Source organism: Sebastes umbrosus, chromosome 5 (assembly GCF_015220745.1).
Source record: "Sebastes umbrosus isolate fSebUmb1 chromosome 5, fSebUmb1.pri, whole genome shotgun sequence".
NCBI lineage: Eukaryota > Metazoa > Chordata > Actinopteri > Perciformes > Sebastidae > Sebastes > Sebastes umbrosus.
In genome coordinates, this window is record NC_051273.1 from 386801 (window position 1) to 406567 (window position 19767).

General features: G+C 42.9%; 2 protein-coding genes across 2 annotated transcripts in view; one reads left to right on the plus strand and one right to left on the minus strand.

Moving 5' to 3' along the window:
- The first annotated feature begins 1386 nt into the window (after positions 1-1386).
- Positions 1387-15914, plus strand: atp1b1a (ATPase Na+/K+ transporting subunit beta 1a). Its single transcript, XM_037769404.1, has 6 exons — positions 1387-1669; positions 8793-8921; positions 13589-13744; positions 13868-14052; positions 14892-14972; positions 15060-15914. Exons 1-6 carry the CDS (start codon positions 1576-1578, stop codon positions 15315-15317), a joined length of 903 nt encoding a protein of 300 aa, XP_037625332.1. The 5' UTR covers positions 1387-1575; the 3' UTR covers positions 15318-15914.
- Positions 15915-16542: 628 nt separating this feature from the next.
- The window catches only part of nme7 (NME/NM23 family member 7), a 33596-nt gene continuing 30371 nt past the window's right edge, over positions 16543-19767 (minus strand). Inside the window, exons 11-12 of the mRNA XM_037769403.1 lie at positions 18183-18290; positions 16543-16815 (exon numbers count right to left, since the gene is read on the minus strand). Coding sequence (XP_037625331.1) covers positions 16783-16815; positions 18183-18290 — 141 coding nt within the window. The 3' untranslated portion in view covers positions 16543-16782. The remainder of the gene's footprint in view (positions 16816-18182; positions 18291-19767) is intronic.

Here is a 19767-nt window from a genome sequence, read left to right on the forward strand (position 1 = left end):
AATAGTTAGTTAACAGTTGGTTTATAGATAAACTGTTAAATAGTTAGTTAACAGTTGGTTTATAGATAAACTGTTAAATAGTTAGTTAACAGTTGGTTTATGGATAAACTGTTGAAATAGTTAGTTAACAGTTGGTTTATAGATAAACTGTTAAATAGTTAGTTAACAGTTGGTTTATGGATAAACTGTTGAAATAGTTAGTTAACAGTTGGTTTATAGATAAACTGTTGAATAGTTAGTTAACAGTTGGTTTATGGATAAACTGTTGAAATAGTTAGTTAACAGTTGGTTTATAGATAAACTGTTGAAATAGTTAGTTAACAGTTGGTTTATAGATAAACTGTTGAATAGTTAGTTAACAGTTGGTTTATGGATAAACTGTTAAATAGTTAGTTAACAGTTGGTTTATAGATAAACTGTTGAATAGTTAGTTAACAGTTGGTTTATGGATAAACTGTTGAATAGTTAGTTAACAGTTGGTTTATAGATAAACTGTTGAATAGTTAGTTAACAGTTGGTTTATGGATAAACTGTTGAATAGTTAGTTAACAGTTGGTTTATGGATAAACTGTTGAATAGTTAGTTAACAGTTGGTTTATGGATAAACTGTTAAATAGTTAGTTAACAGTTGGTTTATAGATAAACTGTTGAATAGTTAGTTAACAGTTGGTTTATAGATAAACTGTTGAATAGTTAGTTAACAGTTGGTTTATGGATAAACTGTTAAATAGTTAGTTAACAGTTGGTTTATAGATAAACTGTTGAATAGTTAGTTAACAGTTGGTTTATGGATAAACTGTTAAGTAGTTATCTAACAGTTGATGCTAGTGGTTCATCAGGTGAAGCTAATCATAGCTAAAATCAGTTGATGTCTCTTTTAGTAGTTTAATATTTATATCCAGCTTTAATAACACATTATATACATCATAATAAACAGTTCATGTATTTCAGGGTGTTTATTTTGCTTAACTTTATCCTCTGAATATTAATAATCTTTATTTTGTGGCCACATTAGTTAGTAGACATGGGAACCGCAGTGGTTGCCATGGAAACCGCCATCATTTAAACATTATATATCTATCAGTAACCCGGGAGCCCCCCTTACCCACCCTCTCCACCCGTTATGACGCAGTCAGCGGAGGCAGGTCGTGATTTGCCGCCTCGGCCCCGCTCGGCTCCGCTCGGACCCGCTCGGATCTGCTCGGCCCAGCCTCGGACCTCCTCGGCCCGTCTCGGCCCAGCTCGGTCCCGCTCGGCTCCGTTCGGCCGCGCCTCGGCCCTCCTCGTTCCCGCCTCGGTCCCACTCGGCCCCGCCTCGGCCCCCTCTCGGCTCCACTCGGGCCCGCCTCTAAGGGGGGTAACTTATTCGTGAGTTGCAGGCGGAGCCGGTTGGTTCCCTGAGAGATAAATTGTGAGGTCTTATTGGAGGAGTCGGGTACGAATCTGTCCTTTCGCGTTTCCTGTTGGGGACAGTTAACAAGTCTCTGAGCTCTACGACGACGACCAGAACCAAACCAGAACCGAACAGAACCGTTAAATAACCGACAGAAGAGAGAAAAGGAGGATTTATTGAACATGTCTGCTAACAAAGAGACAGACGGCGGCTGGAGGACGTTCGTGTGGAACTCAGAGAAGAAGGAGTTCCTGGGACGGACAGGGAGCAGCTGGCGTAAGTCTAAATGAATATATCTTTATTATGATCTCCTTATTAATGAGTTATCCCGGTTTACCGGCTGGTACCGAGCCGTGCCGTGCTGCTCCGGGTCCGTGTTCAGGCAGCAGCACCTGTTAGAGCTGGTAGAGCAGCCTGCTGGCTGCGTCGTGACTTCAGCTCTTAATGGAGGCTGAAGCTGAAGAACTGAAGTTACTCCCATGAAAAATCACATAAACTCACTGAAACACGACAAATACACCCGAGTTAGCGTTTCTAACACGCTACAGGTCGACTGTTCTCACAGACGAGACTCATCATAGGTATTATAAATGAACTACTGAGAGTTTAAATGGTGTTTAACAGGGTGTAATAATGGTGACCAGAGGAGGAGCCCACAGCCACCAGTACACACGTCCTCTAGGAAAGGTCATGCTGAAGGACGGTGAGGGAGAGGAGGAAGAGGAGGGTGAGGAAGAGGAGGGAGAGGGTGAGGAGGAAGAGGAGGGTGAGGAAGAGGAGGAGGGTGAGGAAGAGGAGGGTGAGGAAGAGGAGGAGGGTGAGGAAGAGGAGGAGAAGGACGGTGAAGAAGAAAAGGGTGAGGGAGAAGAGGGCGAGCAGGACTCCACCAGTCTTACTGGTGAAAGTTGGTGTTTTTTAGCCTCCCAGTTAATGAGCTGAATCGGGCTAATCAGGCTGGTGGATTATTTAACAGGCCTGGTCACTCTAACCCGGGATTAATGGTCTAACCCGGGATTAATGGTCTAACCCGGGATTAATGGTCTAACCCGGGATTAATGGTCTAACAGCAGGACTTTAATGCTCTCCGTGCTGGTTGGTTTAATAGGATATAACACACACACTGTTAGACACAGCCTCTGTGTAATAAGCTCGTTATAAAGGTGTATAAAGGTGTGTGAAAACCAGCCAGCCGGCCCGGTTCGGCTTGGCTCGGTAACACGGTAACACGGTGATCACGACTCACACGTCCCCGGAGCCCCGGCTCCATCTCACACCGACTAGAGCTCTCATCGGTCGGCTGCTTCTCTTCTACACGTTAAATGAACATTATGATCACATGCTGCAATACACCGTTTATTACTGAGATGAACCACAGAGCTGTAGTCTCACGTTACAGCTGCTAGTTTATATAGAAGTTACTGAATGGTAGTATATAATATACTAATATATATAATAGTGTGTGTATTACCTCTCGTGTTGTAGTAATACTGTGTGTATTACTGCTGGGAGGAGGGTGGGGGGTGGTGATGTCGCACTCACTAAAGCAACAGGTCTGTCTGCAACCTTCAGCTGCTCAAACCATCTCAGACTGTCAGGAAAATCACATTTTAAATAGAAATAATCATTATTACTGGTGTTTTAAAGGGTTTATTATATCTGGAGGGAATATATGAAATATAACAGACAGAGAGACTCCTTGTTCTTTTCTCTACCAGTGTGTTTTTGTGACATGATCAGTCAGTAAATGTGCTGCAGAGAGCCGGTGAACCGTCAATGGATGGGTGTAGATGTGTTGGTGGTTCTGGATGACGGTTATAACCCGCTGCAGCAGTAGTCTGGTGGGGGAGGTGCGGTGCTCTCCATTCAAACTGCATGTCACCATCAGTAGGACATGTTCTCACCTATTTACGTGTTAATTTCTGCCACTTTGTGACTACTAAACAGGGCTGTCCTATCTCCTGGTTCTATACTATCACTATACTTGGGTGCCGATTCCATAAGTACTGCGATTCGATTTTGCGATTTATTGCAATTTTTGTTAACTTTTTTAACACTAGACCATGGGGGAAAAGTTGAATCATACACTTCTAGGGTTCGGGTTATTATTATAATTTTTCCAGCAACCCAAAGATTAAAGACATTTCCCTCACAGATTAGTGGTATTTTTTACTGGACATGTAATGTTTTATACTTCTGGTGAATATAATCCAATCAATCTTATTTCCATATATTTATTTTGTATATACAGTTCCCTATGTTAACACCATATTTTATTATAAATTATATTAACCAGCTAAGACATGTTTTAATTCAGCCCAGCCACACAGCAGTTCATGAAATAGTCACAAAATGTAATGTATTGACTTGTGTACATAGACACAAATTTCACTTTTTTTTTTCGTAATATTCGGAACAAAATCAATTAAATCCACGTAATCTTGAACCAGGAAGTAGAAAGAGCGGGGAACGTCATGTAGCGAGGTTTGTCGGGGTGGATGGGTGCGTCTAAAAACACCAGACTTTCACCAGGAGACCACTGTTGGTGCCCCGTGTGAGGCCAGAAGTCAACGTTGATTTATTCGTAACTTCTGTTCTTCAGTTACAGAACTTCTGGAATTATTTTAACCCAAACCACCATCTTTTACCAAAGCTAACTAATTAGTTTTATTTTGAAAAGACTGGAGAGGAAATTGACACGTGCGTCTCGTGTTGCTGGACATTCGTAGGAAAACACTGGAAATATACGTAGTTTGAAGTCGTGCTGAGCGTCACAATAAAAAAAAAAGGGAAAAGCCGTGTCTATGAACACGAATCAAATAGATTAAATTTTGTGACTATTTCACAAACTCTGTTTCAGGTTTGTTGCCTGGTTCACGACTACATGGATTATAGATTATGGTAAAGTAAATGACTCTTCTACTCCGGACTTTAGCCCCAAAAGCGAAGCCAAAACATCTGGATCGCCCCCTGGTGGCTAGCTGTTAGTTTAAGGAGCGCTTGATTTGATTTATGCAGCAAAGTTATCTATGAGCCGAGCATTTTTCACGTCAGTATCGCAGAATTGATCATGTTCATTTAATTGTGGGAAGCCAAAATCATGATCGCCATTAATATTTGATTAATTGTGCAGCCCTATTTACATATGAATTGATTTCGTTGGATATTACAGTGCAGCATTATTTATTCCAATCCAAGTTTATTTATAAAACATATTTAAAAACAACAAACAGTGGCCAACGTGCTGTACAATTAAAAGATAAAAATCATAAAAACAACACAATAAAACACTAGGAGCAATTTAAAAGCACTAGGACATCAAAATAAACTGTCGTGCCGAGCCAACAGCCAAAGAAGAAAAGTAGTTATAGCTCTGAACGGTGGAGGAGAACAGCCTGATCCGTAGTTCTCACCCATTCAACAGGTGATTTCAACATTTTTATTTCTCAGATAGTGAACTCTAAAGAAATATCTGATCCAACACAGCTCGCCATAGTGTTGGTGTTTAGTTTCCTTCTCAACAGGTGCGTCACGCCGCCACCCTGCTGCGACTGCACACATGCTCATAGGAAAATAACTCACCATGCATTTACATAGGGAGCAGGAGCTGTAACAACCAGTAACCATACTGGAATAGATAGTCAACATTAACATGAACTCACATGGCGCTTTTAATCACACTGCTCAGTGTGATCTCAGTGTGTCTTTTATGTACCAGAACTCCCAGTAACAGAGCACCAATCCCAGTTAGTCTCTGCAGACGGTTACCAGTCTCCAGCAGCAGCAGAAAGCTGTGGAGTTGAACCAGTTTCTCAACCCACCAAACTGGTTTCACACTGGCTCATTAGGACATGCAACTGGCAGCGGGAAGAAGTGTTGGGAAGGCGCCACAACACCAACAGAAAAAAACACACAGGAGGGAACGGGAACGTTGATGGCTGTCTGTCGGTTTCCAGGAACAATAAATCTGAAGCCAGAAGACGTTCTGTTACTGTAGTCAGAGAGAAAAACAACAACCTCTGTAACTGTAGGCAGAGAGAGAAACAACCTCTGTTACTGTAGTCAGAGAGAAAAACAACAACCTCTGTAACTGTAGGCAGAGAGAGAAACAACAACCTCTGTAACTGTAGTCAGAGAGAGAAACAACAACCTCTGTTACTGTAGTCAGAGAGAAAAACAACAACCTCTGTAACTGTAGTCAGAGAGAAAAACAACAACCTCTGTAACTGTAGGCAGAGAGAGAAACAACCTCTGTTACTGTAGTCAGAGAGAAAAACAACAACCTCTGTAACTGTAGGCAGAGAGAGAAACAACAACCTCTGTAACTGTAGTCAGAGAGAGAAACAACAACCTCTGTAACTGTAGGCAGAGAGTGAAACAACAACCTCTGTAACTGTAGTCAGAGAGAGAAACAACAACCTCTGTTACTGTAGTCAGAGAGAGAAACAACAACCTCTGTAACTGTAGTCAGAGAGAGAAACAACAACCTCTGTAACTGTAGGCAGAGAGAGAAACAACAACCTCTGTAACTGTAGTCAGAGAGTGAAACAACAACCTCTGTAACTGTAGTCAGAGAGAGAAACAACAACCTCTGTAACTGTAGTCAGAGAGAGAAACAACAACCTCTGTTACTGTAGTCAGAGAGAGAAACAACAACCTCTGTAACTGTAGTCAGAGAGAGAAACAACAACCTCTGTAAGTGTAGTCAGAGAGAGAAACAACCTCTGTAAGTGTAGTCAGAGAGAGAAACAACCTCTGTAAGTGTAGTCAGAGAGAGAAACAACAACCTCTGTTACTGTAGTCAGAGAGAAACAACAACCTGGCATCAGACACTGAACGAGAACTGATATCAAAGACTGGTTCAGGTATTTATCCTCATAGATTTCAAGGCTGTGTGTTCAACAGTCACATTCCTCTAACAAAAACATAAATGCGCAGGAAAATAAAGATCCTTCCATCATTTCAAACTATATGTCTATATATTAAATATGATAAATGACTCCTAGATCAGATAAACATGTTACTGCAAAGAGGTTAATGAAGTTAGTTTGGGCTGCTGTTATGGAAGGATGGGACTGACAACTGTAAATTTAGGATTTTATTTGAGCTGCAAAGTTAATCAAGTAATTAAAAAGAAAAAAACAGTCTAAATTCTCTGATTGCAGCTTGTTAAATGTGAATATTTAGTAGTTTCTTTCCTCTTCTTCTCTGCTCTAAAACAGTAGTAGCCAGTGACGGCCATGATACCTCCAGGGCGACAGCACAGGGAAGGAAGGCTGCTGAATATCCAGTTAAACAAGTGGATCTTTTTCTGCATTAATAAGTGATGGTATCAGATCGATGCATAGACTGGCGTACTCGCTGATACTGAATTTTGGGCAGTATTGGATGCATTTCTGCGTATCAGAATAACTCTAATTTTATAGACCAAACAACTAGTTGATTAATCGAGAAAATAATCGACAGATTAATCAACAGTGAAAATATTTGAACGATTATGGCCCAAAAAAGAATCCAGATTATTTTGATCACGATTATTCATTGATTTTAGGGAGAAAATATTTTTGTTGTACTTTAATATTTAAATAAACAGAGCGCTGCTTTCTCTTCCATGTTGAGCTACATTATATTCCTGCTAATGTACAAATATTTGCATCAAAATAAGACTTAAAAAGTCACTGAATTCAGGTGGAGAAGAACCTTATTCTGTTTTTTAAGGAGTAATATACAGTTAATTACTCTTCTACTCTGGACTTATCACGTTTATTTAATTGTGGGAAGTCAAAATCATGATGATGATCAATATGTGATTAATTGTGAACTGCAGCTCTAGATTTCATTTGAGCTTTTGGGCTGTAAGATAGAAACCAGGAAGCAGGTTTCCTTTTTGTACCCGAGCCACGTGTTGATGGTGGAGATCACCAGCGTTACATCACAGATAGAGAGAGCCTTGTACAGCAGGATACTAACACAAGATCTACAAGTGAAAGGGAACTTAATTACAGACATAAACCTCCCAGCCAGCTCAGTGTTCACATTCAAGTGTTGATTCATCTCCTCCCGACTGAACTTGACTGAAAGTTGGCAAACAAGAAATGCTAATTACCAGTTTTTTAGTGTGTAACGACGGCGTGAATAATAAAGCCAGAGAGAGAGAGAGTGGAGTGAGGACAGTGTTTTCAGTGTTTTCATGCTGAACCTGTTCTAAGAGGTGACACACAGCGTTGGGGGGGTGGGGGGGGAACGATCGCTGTGACTCATCCTGTTCAACTCCTGCTGTTGCATAATTTGAGTAAATTTTAAATTAGGTTGGAAAAGGGCCCTCCATGGAGTCACTATTGTTCTAAAATGGCTTCCATAACGAGGAGAGAAAGGCGTGGTGGGACTGTGAGGAGGGTTCCCACCATGTTGCTCTCTAATTACAACAGATGTTTCCATATTAGAGACAAACTGAGAAAATAAAAGCTTTACTTATTAATCCTCTTCAGAACTGGTGCATTCACCTTTTTCTCTAGTAAGGATCTGACCATATACTCTGTGTGTTTAATAAAGATTACTTTATATTTATAGAGTCAAAACTAGGGCTGTCAATCCATTCAAATAGTTAATCGCACTTTTTATCTGTTCTAAATGAAACTTAAAGGGAGATAAGTCAACTATTTAATCCTCTTATCAACATGGGAGTGGACTAATATGCTGCTTTATGTAAATGTATGTATATATTTATTATTATAAATCAATTAACAACACAAAACAATGACAGATATTGTCCAGAAACCCTCACAGGTACTGCATTTAGCATAAAACAATATGCTCAGATCATAACATGTCAAACTGTGTCTGTCCGTCCGTCCGTGTCACACTTTAGTTTCCGGAGCAGATCTCGAAAATTATTTAACTTAGGAACTTCTAATTTGGTCTGCTGGTTGACAGTGTGATCTAGTTGTGCCTTTCGGGGGTTAGAAGTCCAGGATGCCCAACATGTTTTACATTTTTCCACAAGGGCAAAACCTTTGGTCCTACTTTAGTAGGGGGTCAAGCAGTGAGTGGGGTGTATGTGAGCCATGCTCACTTTTGCCTTGTTTTGAAGATTGGTTTTTACCATGTTGCTGGTGTACGATTAGTTATTTTAATAATTAAAATAATAAATATGAATTCAGTAAATTTATGTCTATGTATTTATTTAGTTTCACAAAGTTCAGAAAACAATATTAAAGTCCAGCCTGATGTTTCCTTACCTACGGTACTCGGTATCGGCCGATACCCAAAGCCCAGGTATCACTGTCGGTATCGGGACTGAATATAGTCGTTCCCTAGTTGTCGATTAATCAGTGAATGTTCTTCTTGTTTCAGTTCTAATCCTGTGACATTATTAATGAAATGAACCTTTTCTCTCCTGCAGTTAAAATCTTCCTGTTCTACGTGATATTCTACGGATGCTTGGCCGGGATTTTCATCGGGACCATCCAGGCGCTGCTGCTCACGTTGAGCAACTACACACCCACCTATCAGGACAGAGTTGCCCCCCCAGGTAAATAACATACTATCTCCTGTTTCTATACTATCCCCATACCTGGGTGCTGATTCCATATTCTGATTTATTGTGATTGTTGTTAACTTCTTTAATTCTAGACCATGAAGGGAACAAGTTGAATCATACACTTTTAGGGACTTTTACTTTGGAAAATCTCTAAATGAATCCAGTAAAAAATGTTTGATTTTCAGCATTGGATGTAGTCAGAGATGTCCTGAAGTCAAATATATCAGTTTCAATTTCAGTTATTATTTATAATAAATACTATATAATTTCCCTCACAGATTAGTGGTATTTTCTTTTTAATTTATAAGTAATGTAATGTTTAATGTGGTGTACGGTCTAAGACCTGCTCTATATATAAAGCGTCTTGAGATAACTTCTGTTGTGATTTGACGCTATACAAAAATAAATTGAATTGAATTGAATTATACTTCTGGTGAATATAATCCAATCAATCTGATTTCCATAGATGTATTTAGTATCTACAGTTCCCTTTGTTAACACCTTATTTTGAAAAGCGGACGTAGTCCCACGTGTCTACTTCCTCTAACTTCTCCAAGGTGGTCTCTAGCTCTCCCGTCAGCTCCGTTCTCTTTATCCATCCATGGTCAGCTCCATCGGGGCCGTTTCAATGCAGAGAACAGTAATGTCAGTATCTGGGTGCTCTACAGTCGTAGCGTCGGCCCATTTGACCACGGAGACGAGAGCAACGGCCGGCTCCACCGCCACGTTACCGCCATACCATAACGTTTCCTGTCCGTGACAGAGTTAGCATGCAGCTTTAGCTCTGCTCTGTCTAGCTCTGCTTTTCCTGTCAATGTGTGAAACCCAAAGTGTTTCCATCCTTTACTGGATGTGTAGTGTTTACCACGCTGGATTTAACATGTGAGGGTGCAGGTCGTATCCACGCTGACCCTCCACCGCTTTATACTTTCTGAGGTTTGTTTTGGTTGACGGATACGGAACGGATATGACGTCACGTTACTCAGACTACCACAATAAAAGCGGTAACTTCCTTCTACCTCCACATAGACTCCATTCTGGCATTAAAAACTTATATTTAGAAATGGTAAAAAAGGTGAATAGATTTTTTTCCCACCCCTAGTACATGGTAAATAATGTACTGTGGGTGTTTCAGTTGAAGCTGAACTGATCATGTATGTGGAGGAGTGCCTTTCAATCAGCAGTGTGTCTGACCTCAGATAGGTTCAGCCATTTTGTCCTTCACTCCTCTCAGTCAGTCAATGTTCCCCCCTCAGGCTGCCGGGGAGCGGCTGCAGCTCATTGTGACTGAAACCATTCAGGATTCACAGCCGACGTGTGTTTGTAAAATGATTTCACTTTGTCTCAGCTCGGAGGCCTCTGAGCTTGTTTTTCTGCAGAATAATTCTGACCGTTAGATAAATCTTGTGACAGTTAAACTGCTTTGAATGGTGCTGAAAGCTTCATGGAGGCGGTGCAGGTTTCAGTGCCCAGCCCAGCCCCGGTCCTGTTGTGCCAGTACTTGTTTGCACAGCAACTACACGCTGTAGCCTCGGCGGTATTTTTAGCCGTCATTGTAAACGCCCGGCTTCACGAAGAACACGAGTTAGTTTAGTCTGTCAGCCGTCCTCGACTGTCGGCGATCAAAGAGCAGCCGGGTAGAGAGAGAGAAGTGTGCAGCGCTCTGAGCTGAAGTGAGTTTCCAGTAGTGGCATGATAAAGGAAGCAGCCAGTAGTTAGATTATGTTTTTTTTCAGCGCTCAGCCCGCCTCCCTCTCTGGGCTAAAAGTTTCCATTGTGAGCGAGTCACACGTGAGAGTGGACGGGTGGGGGCAGGGGCCTGGAACTCTGCTGTTGCTGCTCAGAGAACCAGATCACTGCCACCACTGCCAAGTCTGCTTATTATAACACACTTTAGGCTGCTTCTACTGGAAAGTTGCTTAGACAAATCTTAGCTAACAATGTCAGCTACTAAGTGGGCAAATATGGCAAAAAGTACAACAAAGACTGTGAAAAAGAGAGTGGACTTAAGGACTGGATTCACTCTCACATGGGGGAAGATTCAAAGGATGTTTGTCGTTTTTTAAACTGTGATAGGAGAACATCATACTGATCTGCAAAAATTAAATTAATTGTTCAACAGCTTTAAGTTTAGTTGACAAGAAAAATGTAAAGTTACAAGCTAAAAATGAAATACAAAAATGCAATTTAATGCATGCAATCCAAAATAAATTCATACATATATATGAAGTGATCAAGTGGCCTCCTCTCTCTCTCATATTGTGGTACGGTAGGTGAGGTTTGGGCTTGTTTCTAGAGACCTAGTAGCTTGTTTCTCTCGTGAGATCTGGCAACACTGCTCACAACTACACCAACAAATAAACAGATCTAACAGCAAGGCTGCTGGGAAAAAGGCTTCACGCTTCCTCTTACCCATCTCATTCTCTTGATGCCACGCCTCGCCGAGGCCTCGTGCACAAGGTCTGTGGAAAATTACTGCTGTAAAGAGCTGACAGAGACCATCTGAGGAAATCCCCAAGACCCTCCACTGAGAGTAGTCCTGAGATAATAGAGCCGAGACTCTCACATGATCAGCAGTCTGTCAGGAGGAGTTCACTTCAAACCACAAAACACTGTTTCTAACTTCAGTTGATGCATTTAAAGGCAGTTAATGTTGTTTTCATTCATACTTTCACACAGAACGTGAATATTACACGGCAAAAAAGTGACACTTTTGTTTAGGGCTGCACGATTATGATCACAATTATTTTGATCAATATTGATATGACGATTATTTATTGATTTTTAGGGACAAAAGACTTTTACATTTAAATAAACCGAGCGCTGCTTTCTCTTCCATGTTGGACTACATTCCTGCTAATGTACAAACCTTTGCTTCAGAATAAGACTGGTCTTTATTCACAGTTCATCTCTTAGAGGCAAAATAATATTGTACCAAAACTTTTGGGCTGGGAGTTTTCCTCGTTGTGTTTTCACTTCATCAAAGTTAATTACAACATTTTGGTCGACAAAAAATGTCTCATTCATTCCGTTCGGTTGTACTTAGCTCCAGCCTCTAGGCTCATTTCTGGTTGCAAAAAAAAATCAAGATGGAGACGGCTTAAAACCAAGATGGAGACGGCAAAACACCAAGACGGAGACGGCCAGAAACCAAGACGAAGACGGCCAGAAACCAAGACGAAGACGGCCAGAAACCAAGACGGAGACGGCCAGAAACCAAGACGAAGACGGCCAGAAACCAAGACGGAGACGGCCAGAAACCAAGACGGAGACGGCCAGAAACCAAGACGAAGACGGCCAGAAACCAAGACGGAGACGGCCAGAAACCAAGACGGAGACGGCCAGAAACCAAGATGGAGACGGCTTAAAACCAAGATGGAGACGGCAAAACACCAAGACGGCGACAGCCAGAAACCAAGACGGAGACGACCAGAAACCAAGACGGAGACAGCCAGAAACCAAGACGAAGACGACCAGAAACCAAGACGAAGATGGCCAGAAACCAAGACGAAGACAGCCAGAAACCAAGACGGAGACGATCAGAAACCAAGACGGAGACAGCCAGAAACCAAGACGAAGACGGCCAGAAACCAAGACGAAGACGACCAGAAACCAAGACGGAGACAGCCAGAAACCAAGACGAAGACGGCCAGAAACCAAGACGGCGACAGCCAGAAACCAAGACGGAGACGACCAGAAACCAAGACGGAGACAGCCAGAAACCAAGACGGAGACGGCCAGAAACCAAGACGGAGACGACCAGAAACCAAGACGAAGACAGCCAGAAACCAAGACGGAGACGGCCAGAAACCAAGACGGAGACGGCCAGAAACCAAGACGGAGACGGCCAGAAACCAAGACGGAGACGACCAGCAACCAAGATGGAGACGGCCAGGAACCAAGATGGAGACGGCCAAAAAAAACAAGATGGAGACGACCAGAAACCAAGATGGAGACGGCCAAAAAAAACAAGATGGAGACGACCAGAAACCAAGATGGAGACGACCAGAAACCAAGATGGAGACGACCAGAAACCAAGATGGAGACGACCAGGAACCAAGATGGAGAAGGCCAAAGTGCCAGGATGGCGTTGGCCAAAATGCTGAACTTGTTGCTTCAAAACGTCCGTCCACAAACCAACGGGTGACGTCACGGTGACGACGTCCACTTCTTCTACACAGTCTGTGACAGCTCATGAAAAGTGAAGCCAAAACGGAGCACACATTTTAAACATGGCAGTCGATCACGTTCAGTTAATTGTGGCGAGCCAAAATCGTGATCACAATTAATATTCGATTAATTGTGCAGCTGTACTTTTTTTCCGAACGGCGACTAAAGGAATCCCGATGACGGGTTGAGTTGAGTTTATATTCATGAAACATGAACACGGAGGCTCCGTAGTCGGAACCAAGAACTTTATTACTCCTTTCAACCTCGACAAAGACAGCACAGACCAGATCCACTCCTTCCCTTCTTACCTTTTACAATAAAAGCCCTAGTCATGTAATGTATTTGCCTTTTTGTGTCGTATATCCCCCCCCCCCCCCCCCCCCCCCCCCCCCCCCCCCCCCCCCCCCCCCGGTGTGTAACGGCCTCCACTCTCCTACAATCGCTCCCTTTATTATTTTCTCATCAGAAACCTTGTTGTGTGTTTCCAGGTCTGTCTCACACCCCCCGCTCAGAGAAATCTGAAATAGCTTTCTCTTTGTCCGACATGACGACGTTCAAGAAGTACACGGACTCCATGGACGTTTTCCTAAAGCAGTATAACAAGGAATTTCAGACTGACGCGCTGAAATTTGAAGACTGTGGAGGTAAGTGTGATCCCTGATTAGCAAACACTACACACACATTACATAATCATAATAAACATGTTAATAATAACGTACCTCACGTCCATGTCTGGGTCTAATGTGTCTCTCCTGTCTCGTCTGCAGATACTCCTCAGGCCTTCAAGGACCGCCACAGCTTGGACACCGACAAAAGTATGAGGAAAGCGTGCCGTTTCAGCAGGTCTCTGCTCTCCGTCTGCTCCGGGGAGAGCGACCCCTACTACGGCTTCAAGGACGGAAAGCCGTGCCTCATCGTCAAGCTCAACAGGATCGTCAACTACATACCACAAGTAAGTTCAACGCACGCCGACGCCATCAAAGCCGTCGTCTCTACGGGAGCACTCAGAACGGGGTTAATAAGTAAGGGACGACGTACAGCTAGCGGGTCGTTGTTGGTCGTTGAACGGTTTATTCTGAACGGATAAAAAATGTGTGATTAATCATAGTAGGGATGCACCGACAGATACTGATACCAGTATCTATCGGGTCCGATACTGTGCTCATGTACTCGTACTTGCAAAACGGCACCGATACCACTTTACGGTGGTGCGCCCGACCCCACGGGGCGGGATCCCACCTCAGCCGGCACGCACCGGCCCTCACTTTCATTGCGCCATGGGGTTTTGCTTGCACCCTCTGACTCACGCGACATGTTACCGACATTGCCGCAGATCCCTGGCGCCTTTTACGTGGGCCGCGGCACAACGCGGTCGGGGCGCACTCAGGACAGTCCGCACCGGGAGCAGGGGGCCCCGTCCCTCCCTGGCGGGGAGAGAGGGTGCAGCGAGCCCTTTGTCCACGCCGGGCGAGGTCTGGGCAGGGAGCGCTGTAAAGCTGCGGCCACGAGCCACCTTCGCCCCGAGCCTTTCCAAGCCGACCTAGAGCCGGTGGCGGCGCACCGCCTCATATGCAGGACTCCCCAGCCTGCTGTGTGTCGCTCTCACCCTCCAGCTGGCTGTTAACGAGGGTCTTTTGGCACAGAGAAGTACTCGTATCGGTACTCGGTCTGAAAAACAGTGGTATCGGTGCATCCCTACATCATATGAAGTATTATAATTGATTGACAGCTCTAAACTCAACGTTAGCACCTGCTCAGGATGTTGCTCATCAAGCGTCTCTCTGGTTTCAGATTCCTGTTAACAACTCGAAGTCCCTGGCGGTCCCGGTGGCCGTGCAGCCCAACCTGATCCCCATCCACTGCAAGAACAAGGTGCGTTTGATTTGCTGTACTAGTACATAATATTACACATTAATGCCGTAGTTAGATTTTAATTGTAATCGGCCCGTTGTGTTACAGAGAGCAGAGGATGCAGAAAAGATCGGCGAGATCAAGTACTTCGGTATTGCGGAGGGCTTCCCGCTGCAGTACTACCCGTACTACGGTAAGCTGGTGCACCCCCAGTACCTGCAGCCGCTGGTGGCCATCAAGTTCACCAACCTCACCATTGGCGAGGAGCTCCGCATCGAGTGCAGGGTTTACGGCGCCAACATCGACTACAGCGAGAAAGACCGCTATCAAGGACGCTTTGACGTTAAGTTCACAATCACCTCGTGACCTCAGCCGTGACGAGCGCCTCTCATTTTGACACCCGATCAAATGTAGAGAGAATAAAAAGAAAAGAGTTCAGATAAAAAAACACCACTAGTCTTTGAACATTCATAATATACAGGACCTACACTTAATCTGTGTGCTTTACACTAGCTTTTCTGTGTGTTTGTCGAGGGTTAGAATGTAAAAATACAAGAGTAGCAATAGCAGATATTTATTCTACTGTACATGAAAATATTCCTTGAGCCGTGGGATGTGTTCATCTATTACTGTAAATTCCACTACTGACGTGTAGCGAGCTGTGTGTCATCCTGAGTGTCCAGTGCTGTCGTCCAGTCCTGTTGTGATCTCTTCTGTCTTATGTCAGCTTTAGTGGTCCAAGGTGTGTGTGTGTGTGTGTGCAGCTGTTACTCCGTGTGTGTGTGTGTTAATGTGCTCTGACTAACTGAAATACTAGCATGGTACTCTGAACCTTTAAGGCCCATGTGAGAGTCGCTCCGTGTTTCTTTGTCCACGCTGTGGAGGGAAACGTCCGTTCACCTTCTCTGTTGTTCACCGTAGCTGTAGGTTACCGCCGGTTACCGCCGGTTACCGCCAGTTACCGCCGGTTACCGCGGTTACCAACAGTTACCACCGAGTATCAAGGCCACGTCCAGGAAATATAATACATCTGAGATCTAGAGAATAAAGTCGTAATATTATGAGAATAAAGTCAGAATATTATAAAGTAGTAATTCTCGTAAAGTTATGACTTTATTCTTGTAATATTACGTCTTTTTTTCTTGTAATAATACGACTTTATTCTGATTAAACTACGACTTTATTCTGATTAAACTACGACTTTATTCTGATTAAACTACGACTTTATTCTGGTAATATTGTGACTTTATTCTCATTAAACTACGACTTTATTCTGGTAATATTCTGACTTAATTCTGGTAATCTCAGATCTATATTGTCCCCCTCATCGTGTCCCTGATGCTCGGTCGTAGTAGGTCGATATGGTTTGATGACATTTCTGTTTCTTACATGTGTTCCTTCTTAAGTCGTAGTGTAGAGCTTTGTGGGTCCAGCCTAGAAGACTGTCACCTCCATCAAACAGTGGCAACTCAGTGCTTTGAAATCTGTTTTGCTGGAGACATCACATGACGTGATGCAACTTACTATTGAATGTTTTTAGCCATTTTCATGGTGGAAGAATTTTATATTTATGCAGTTGTACATTTTTTTCAAAGTGTAAATGTATGAATCCAATACCAAAGTCGCTGGTCAAAAAGAGTCGGAGAACATCAGAGGCAATGCAGTATCCCGTGTAATAAGATGTTTAGTTGGTGTGAAAATACTTAATTCAATGTTGAAGATCAAAACACTTGTCAGGAGTCTGCTCTTGTCACTTTATTTAATCTGCATAAGGCTGAAACAATAAACAGAAAAATGAGAGTGTGGAGTTCCACGTTTGTTCTTGTTGCATTCAGCCGTCCAGAATCTTGAAGAAATACTGAACCTGTGAGAAGGAACAAAACACGGATGTTAGTACGGAGTAGACATCAGAGTAAACATCAGAGTACGAGCCGGTCTGAATCACAAAAATAGGTTTCATATCAGCCTCGTTTCACGCTGCAGAAACGCACGACACGTGGTTAACGCTGTGAAACGATTGGTTAGATTTAGTTAACAAAACTACTGCTTAGAAAAAACAACATGGTTGGTGTTAAAATAACGTAACAACGTACGCAACGTTGCTTAAAACAGCGTTGAGTACAACAGCGTTGCATAAAAAGCACAGTTAACATTTACTTTTGGTTTCACATGACCAGCGGTCTCCTGGTGAAAGTCCTGTGTTTGTTGGACCCGTCCATCACAGATTTAAACATTTAAATATTATTTGTTGAACTATGTTTTTGTAAAAAACAAAGATATCAGGATAAATTAAATGAATGAATGTGAAAACTTGGACCCCCCTTTGAGAACCCGTGGTGTAGAGGAGCCTCTCTGGGCCGCGGTGTCCCGGAAACGTTGGGAAACGTTGGGGAACATTTGGGAACACTGGAAACGTTGGGGAATGTTTGGGAACGTTGGGAACACTGGGAACGTTGGGGAACATTGGGGAACGTTCGCAACGTTGGGGACTGTTGGGAACGTTGGGAACATTAATTAACATTGGGGACTGTTAGGAACGTTGGGAACATTAGGTAACGTTGGGGACTGTTGGGGAACAATAGGGAACGTTGGGGAACATTGGGTACTGTTGGGAACGTTGGGGACTGTTGGGAACATTAGGTAACGTTGGGGACTGTTGGGACCGTTGGGAACATTAGGTAACGTTGGGGACTGTTGGGAACGTTGGGAACATTAGGTAACGTTGGGGACTGTTGGGAACGTTGGGGAACATTGGGGACTGTTGGGAACGTTGGGAACATTAGGTAACGTTGGGGACTGTTGGGAACATTAGGTAACGTTGGGGACTGTTGGGAACGTTGGGAACATTAGGTAACGTTGGGGACTGTTGGGAACGTTGGGGAACATTGGGGACTGTTGGGAACGTTGAGAACATGCAGCTCAGTCAGTCCGGTTAATGTTTAACAAGGAGCCGTTTGTCCAGCAGCAGATCAGGAGGGAACAATCAGACCCACTAAACACTGAACTAAACAATGCTTCTGTTTCTAATCCGTCTGCCGGTCCCGGTCCTGGTCCCCCGGTCCCCCCCCTCGGACCGGCCCACAGAGTCATGAGACCCGTCTGGGACTTCACAGAGTCGGAGGTTTTGTTCCAAAGTGCTCATTAATGCAGCCTGACTGGATCAGAGGCGCTCCAGATGAAACGCTGTGGGTGTGTTCTTCTACAGCGAGTCGGGGTCATGTGACCACCCACCTCCAGCACGCCGTCCTCGGGGAGGTCCGTGCAGTGGACGCCGTTCTTCACTTTGTCCGTCCCGTAAAGAGCTCGCAGCGAGGTCGGACGGAGGTGACGGCAAATCTCCTGTTGGAAGAAAAACATTCACTCATGAAACCAGAGCTGGAAAGTAACCGAGTACACTTACTACTAGTACTGTACGACAAGTACTACGAGTACTGTGAGAACATTTACTACTAGTACTGTACGACAAGTACTACGAATACTGAATACATTTACTAGTACTGTACGTCAAGTACTACGAGTACTGTGAGTACATTTACTACTAGTACTGTACGTCAAGTACTACGAGTACTGTGAGTACATTTACTAGTACTGTACCTCAAGTACTACGAGTACTGTGAGTACATTTACTACTAGTACTGTACGTCAAGTACTACGAGTACTGTGAGTACATTTACTAGTACTGTACCTCAAGTACTACGAGTACTGTGAGTACATTTACTACTAGTACTGTACGACAAGTACTACGAATACTGAGTACATTTACTAGTACTGTACGTCAAGTACTACGAGTACTGTGAGTACATTTACTACTAGTACTGTACGTCAAGTACTACGAGTACTGTGAGTACATTTACTACTAGTACTGTACGTCAAGTACTACAAGTACTGTGAGTACATGTACTACTAGTACTGTACGTCAAGTACTACGAGTACTGTGAGTACATTTACTAGTACTGTACGTCAAGTACTACGAGTACTGTGAGTACATTTACTACTAGTACTGTACGACAAGTACTACGAATACTGAGTACATTTACTAGTACTGTACGTCAAGTACTACGAGTACTGTGAGTACATGTACTACTAGTACTGTACGTCAAGTACTACGAGTACTGTGAGTACATTTACTAGTACTGTACGTCAAGTACTACGAGTACTGTGTGTACATTTACTACTAGTACTGTACGTCAAGTACTACGAGTACTGTGAGTACATTTACTACTAGTACTGTACGTCAAGTACTACGAGTACTGTGTGTACATTTACTACTAGTACTGTACGTCAAGTACTACGAGTACTGTGAGTACATTTACTACTAGTACTGTACGTCAAGTACTACGAGTACTGTGTGTACATTTACTACTAGTACTGTACGTCAAGTACTACGAGTACTGTGTGTACATTTACTACTAGTACTGTACGTCAAGTATTATGAGTACTGTGAGTACATTTACTACTAGTACTGAAGTCAAGTACTATGAGTACTGTGAGTACTTCTACTCCACTACATTAATCTGACAGCTTTAGTTACTTTACAGATTCATATTAAACACTAAACATATCAAGAGTTTATAAAATATTCATCCATCATCCATAAAATATGTTGTTATAAATTAAACTCTCAGGCAGTTTATATATATATATGTATATATATATATACATATATATATATATACAGCTGAAACTATTAGTCAATTAATCAATTAGTCAGAAATCAGAAATACTTTATTGATCCGGGGCATTACAGTCGCTCTTATATATGAACATAGGAAATAAAATAATATGTAATATATAATATAATATAATATATAATGTA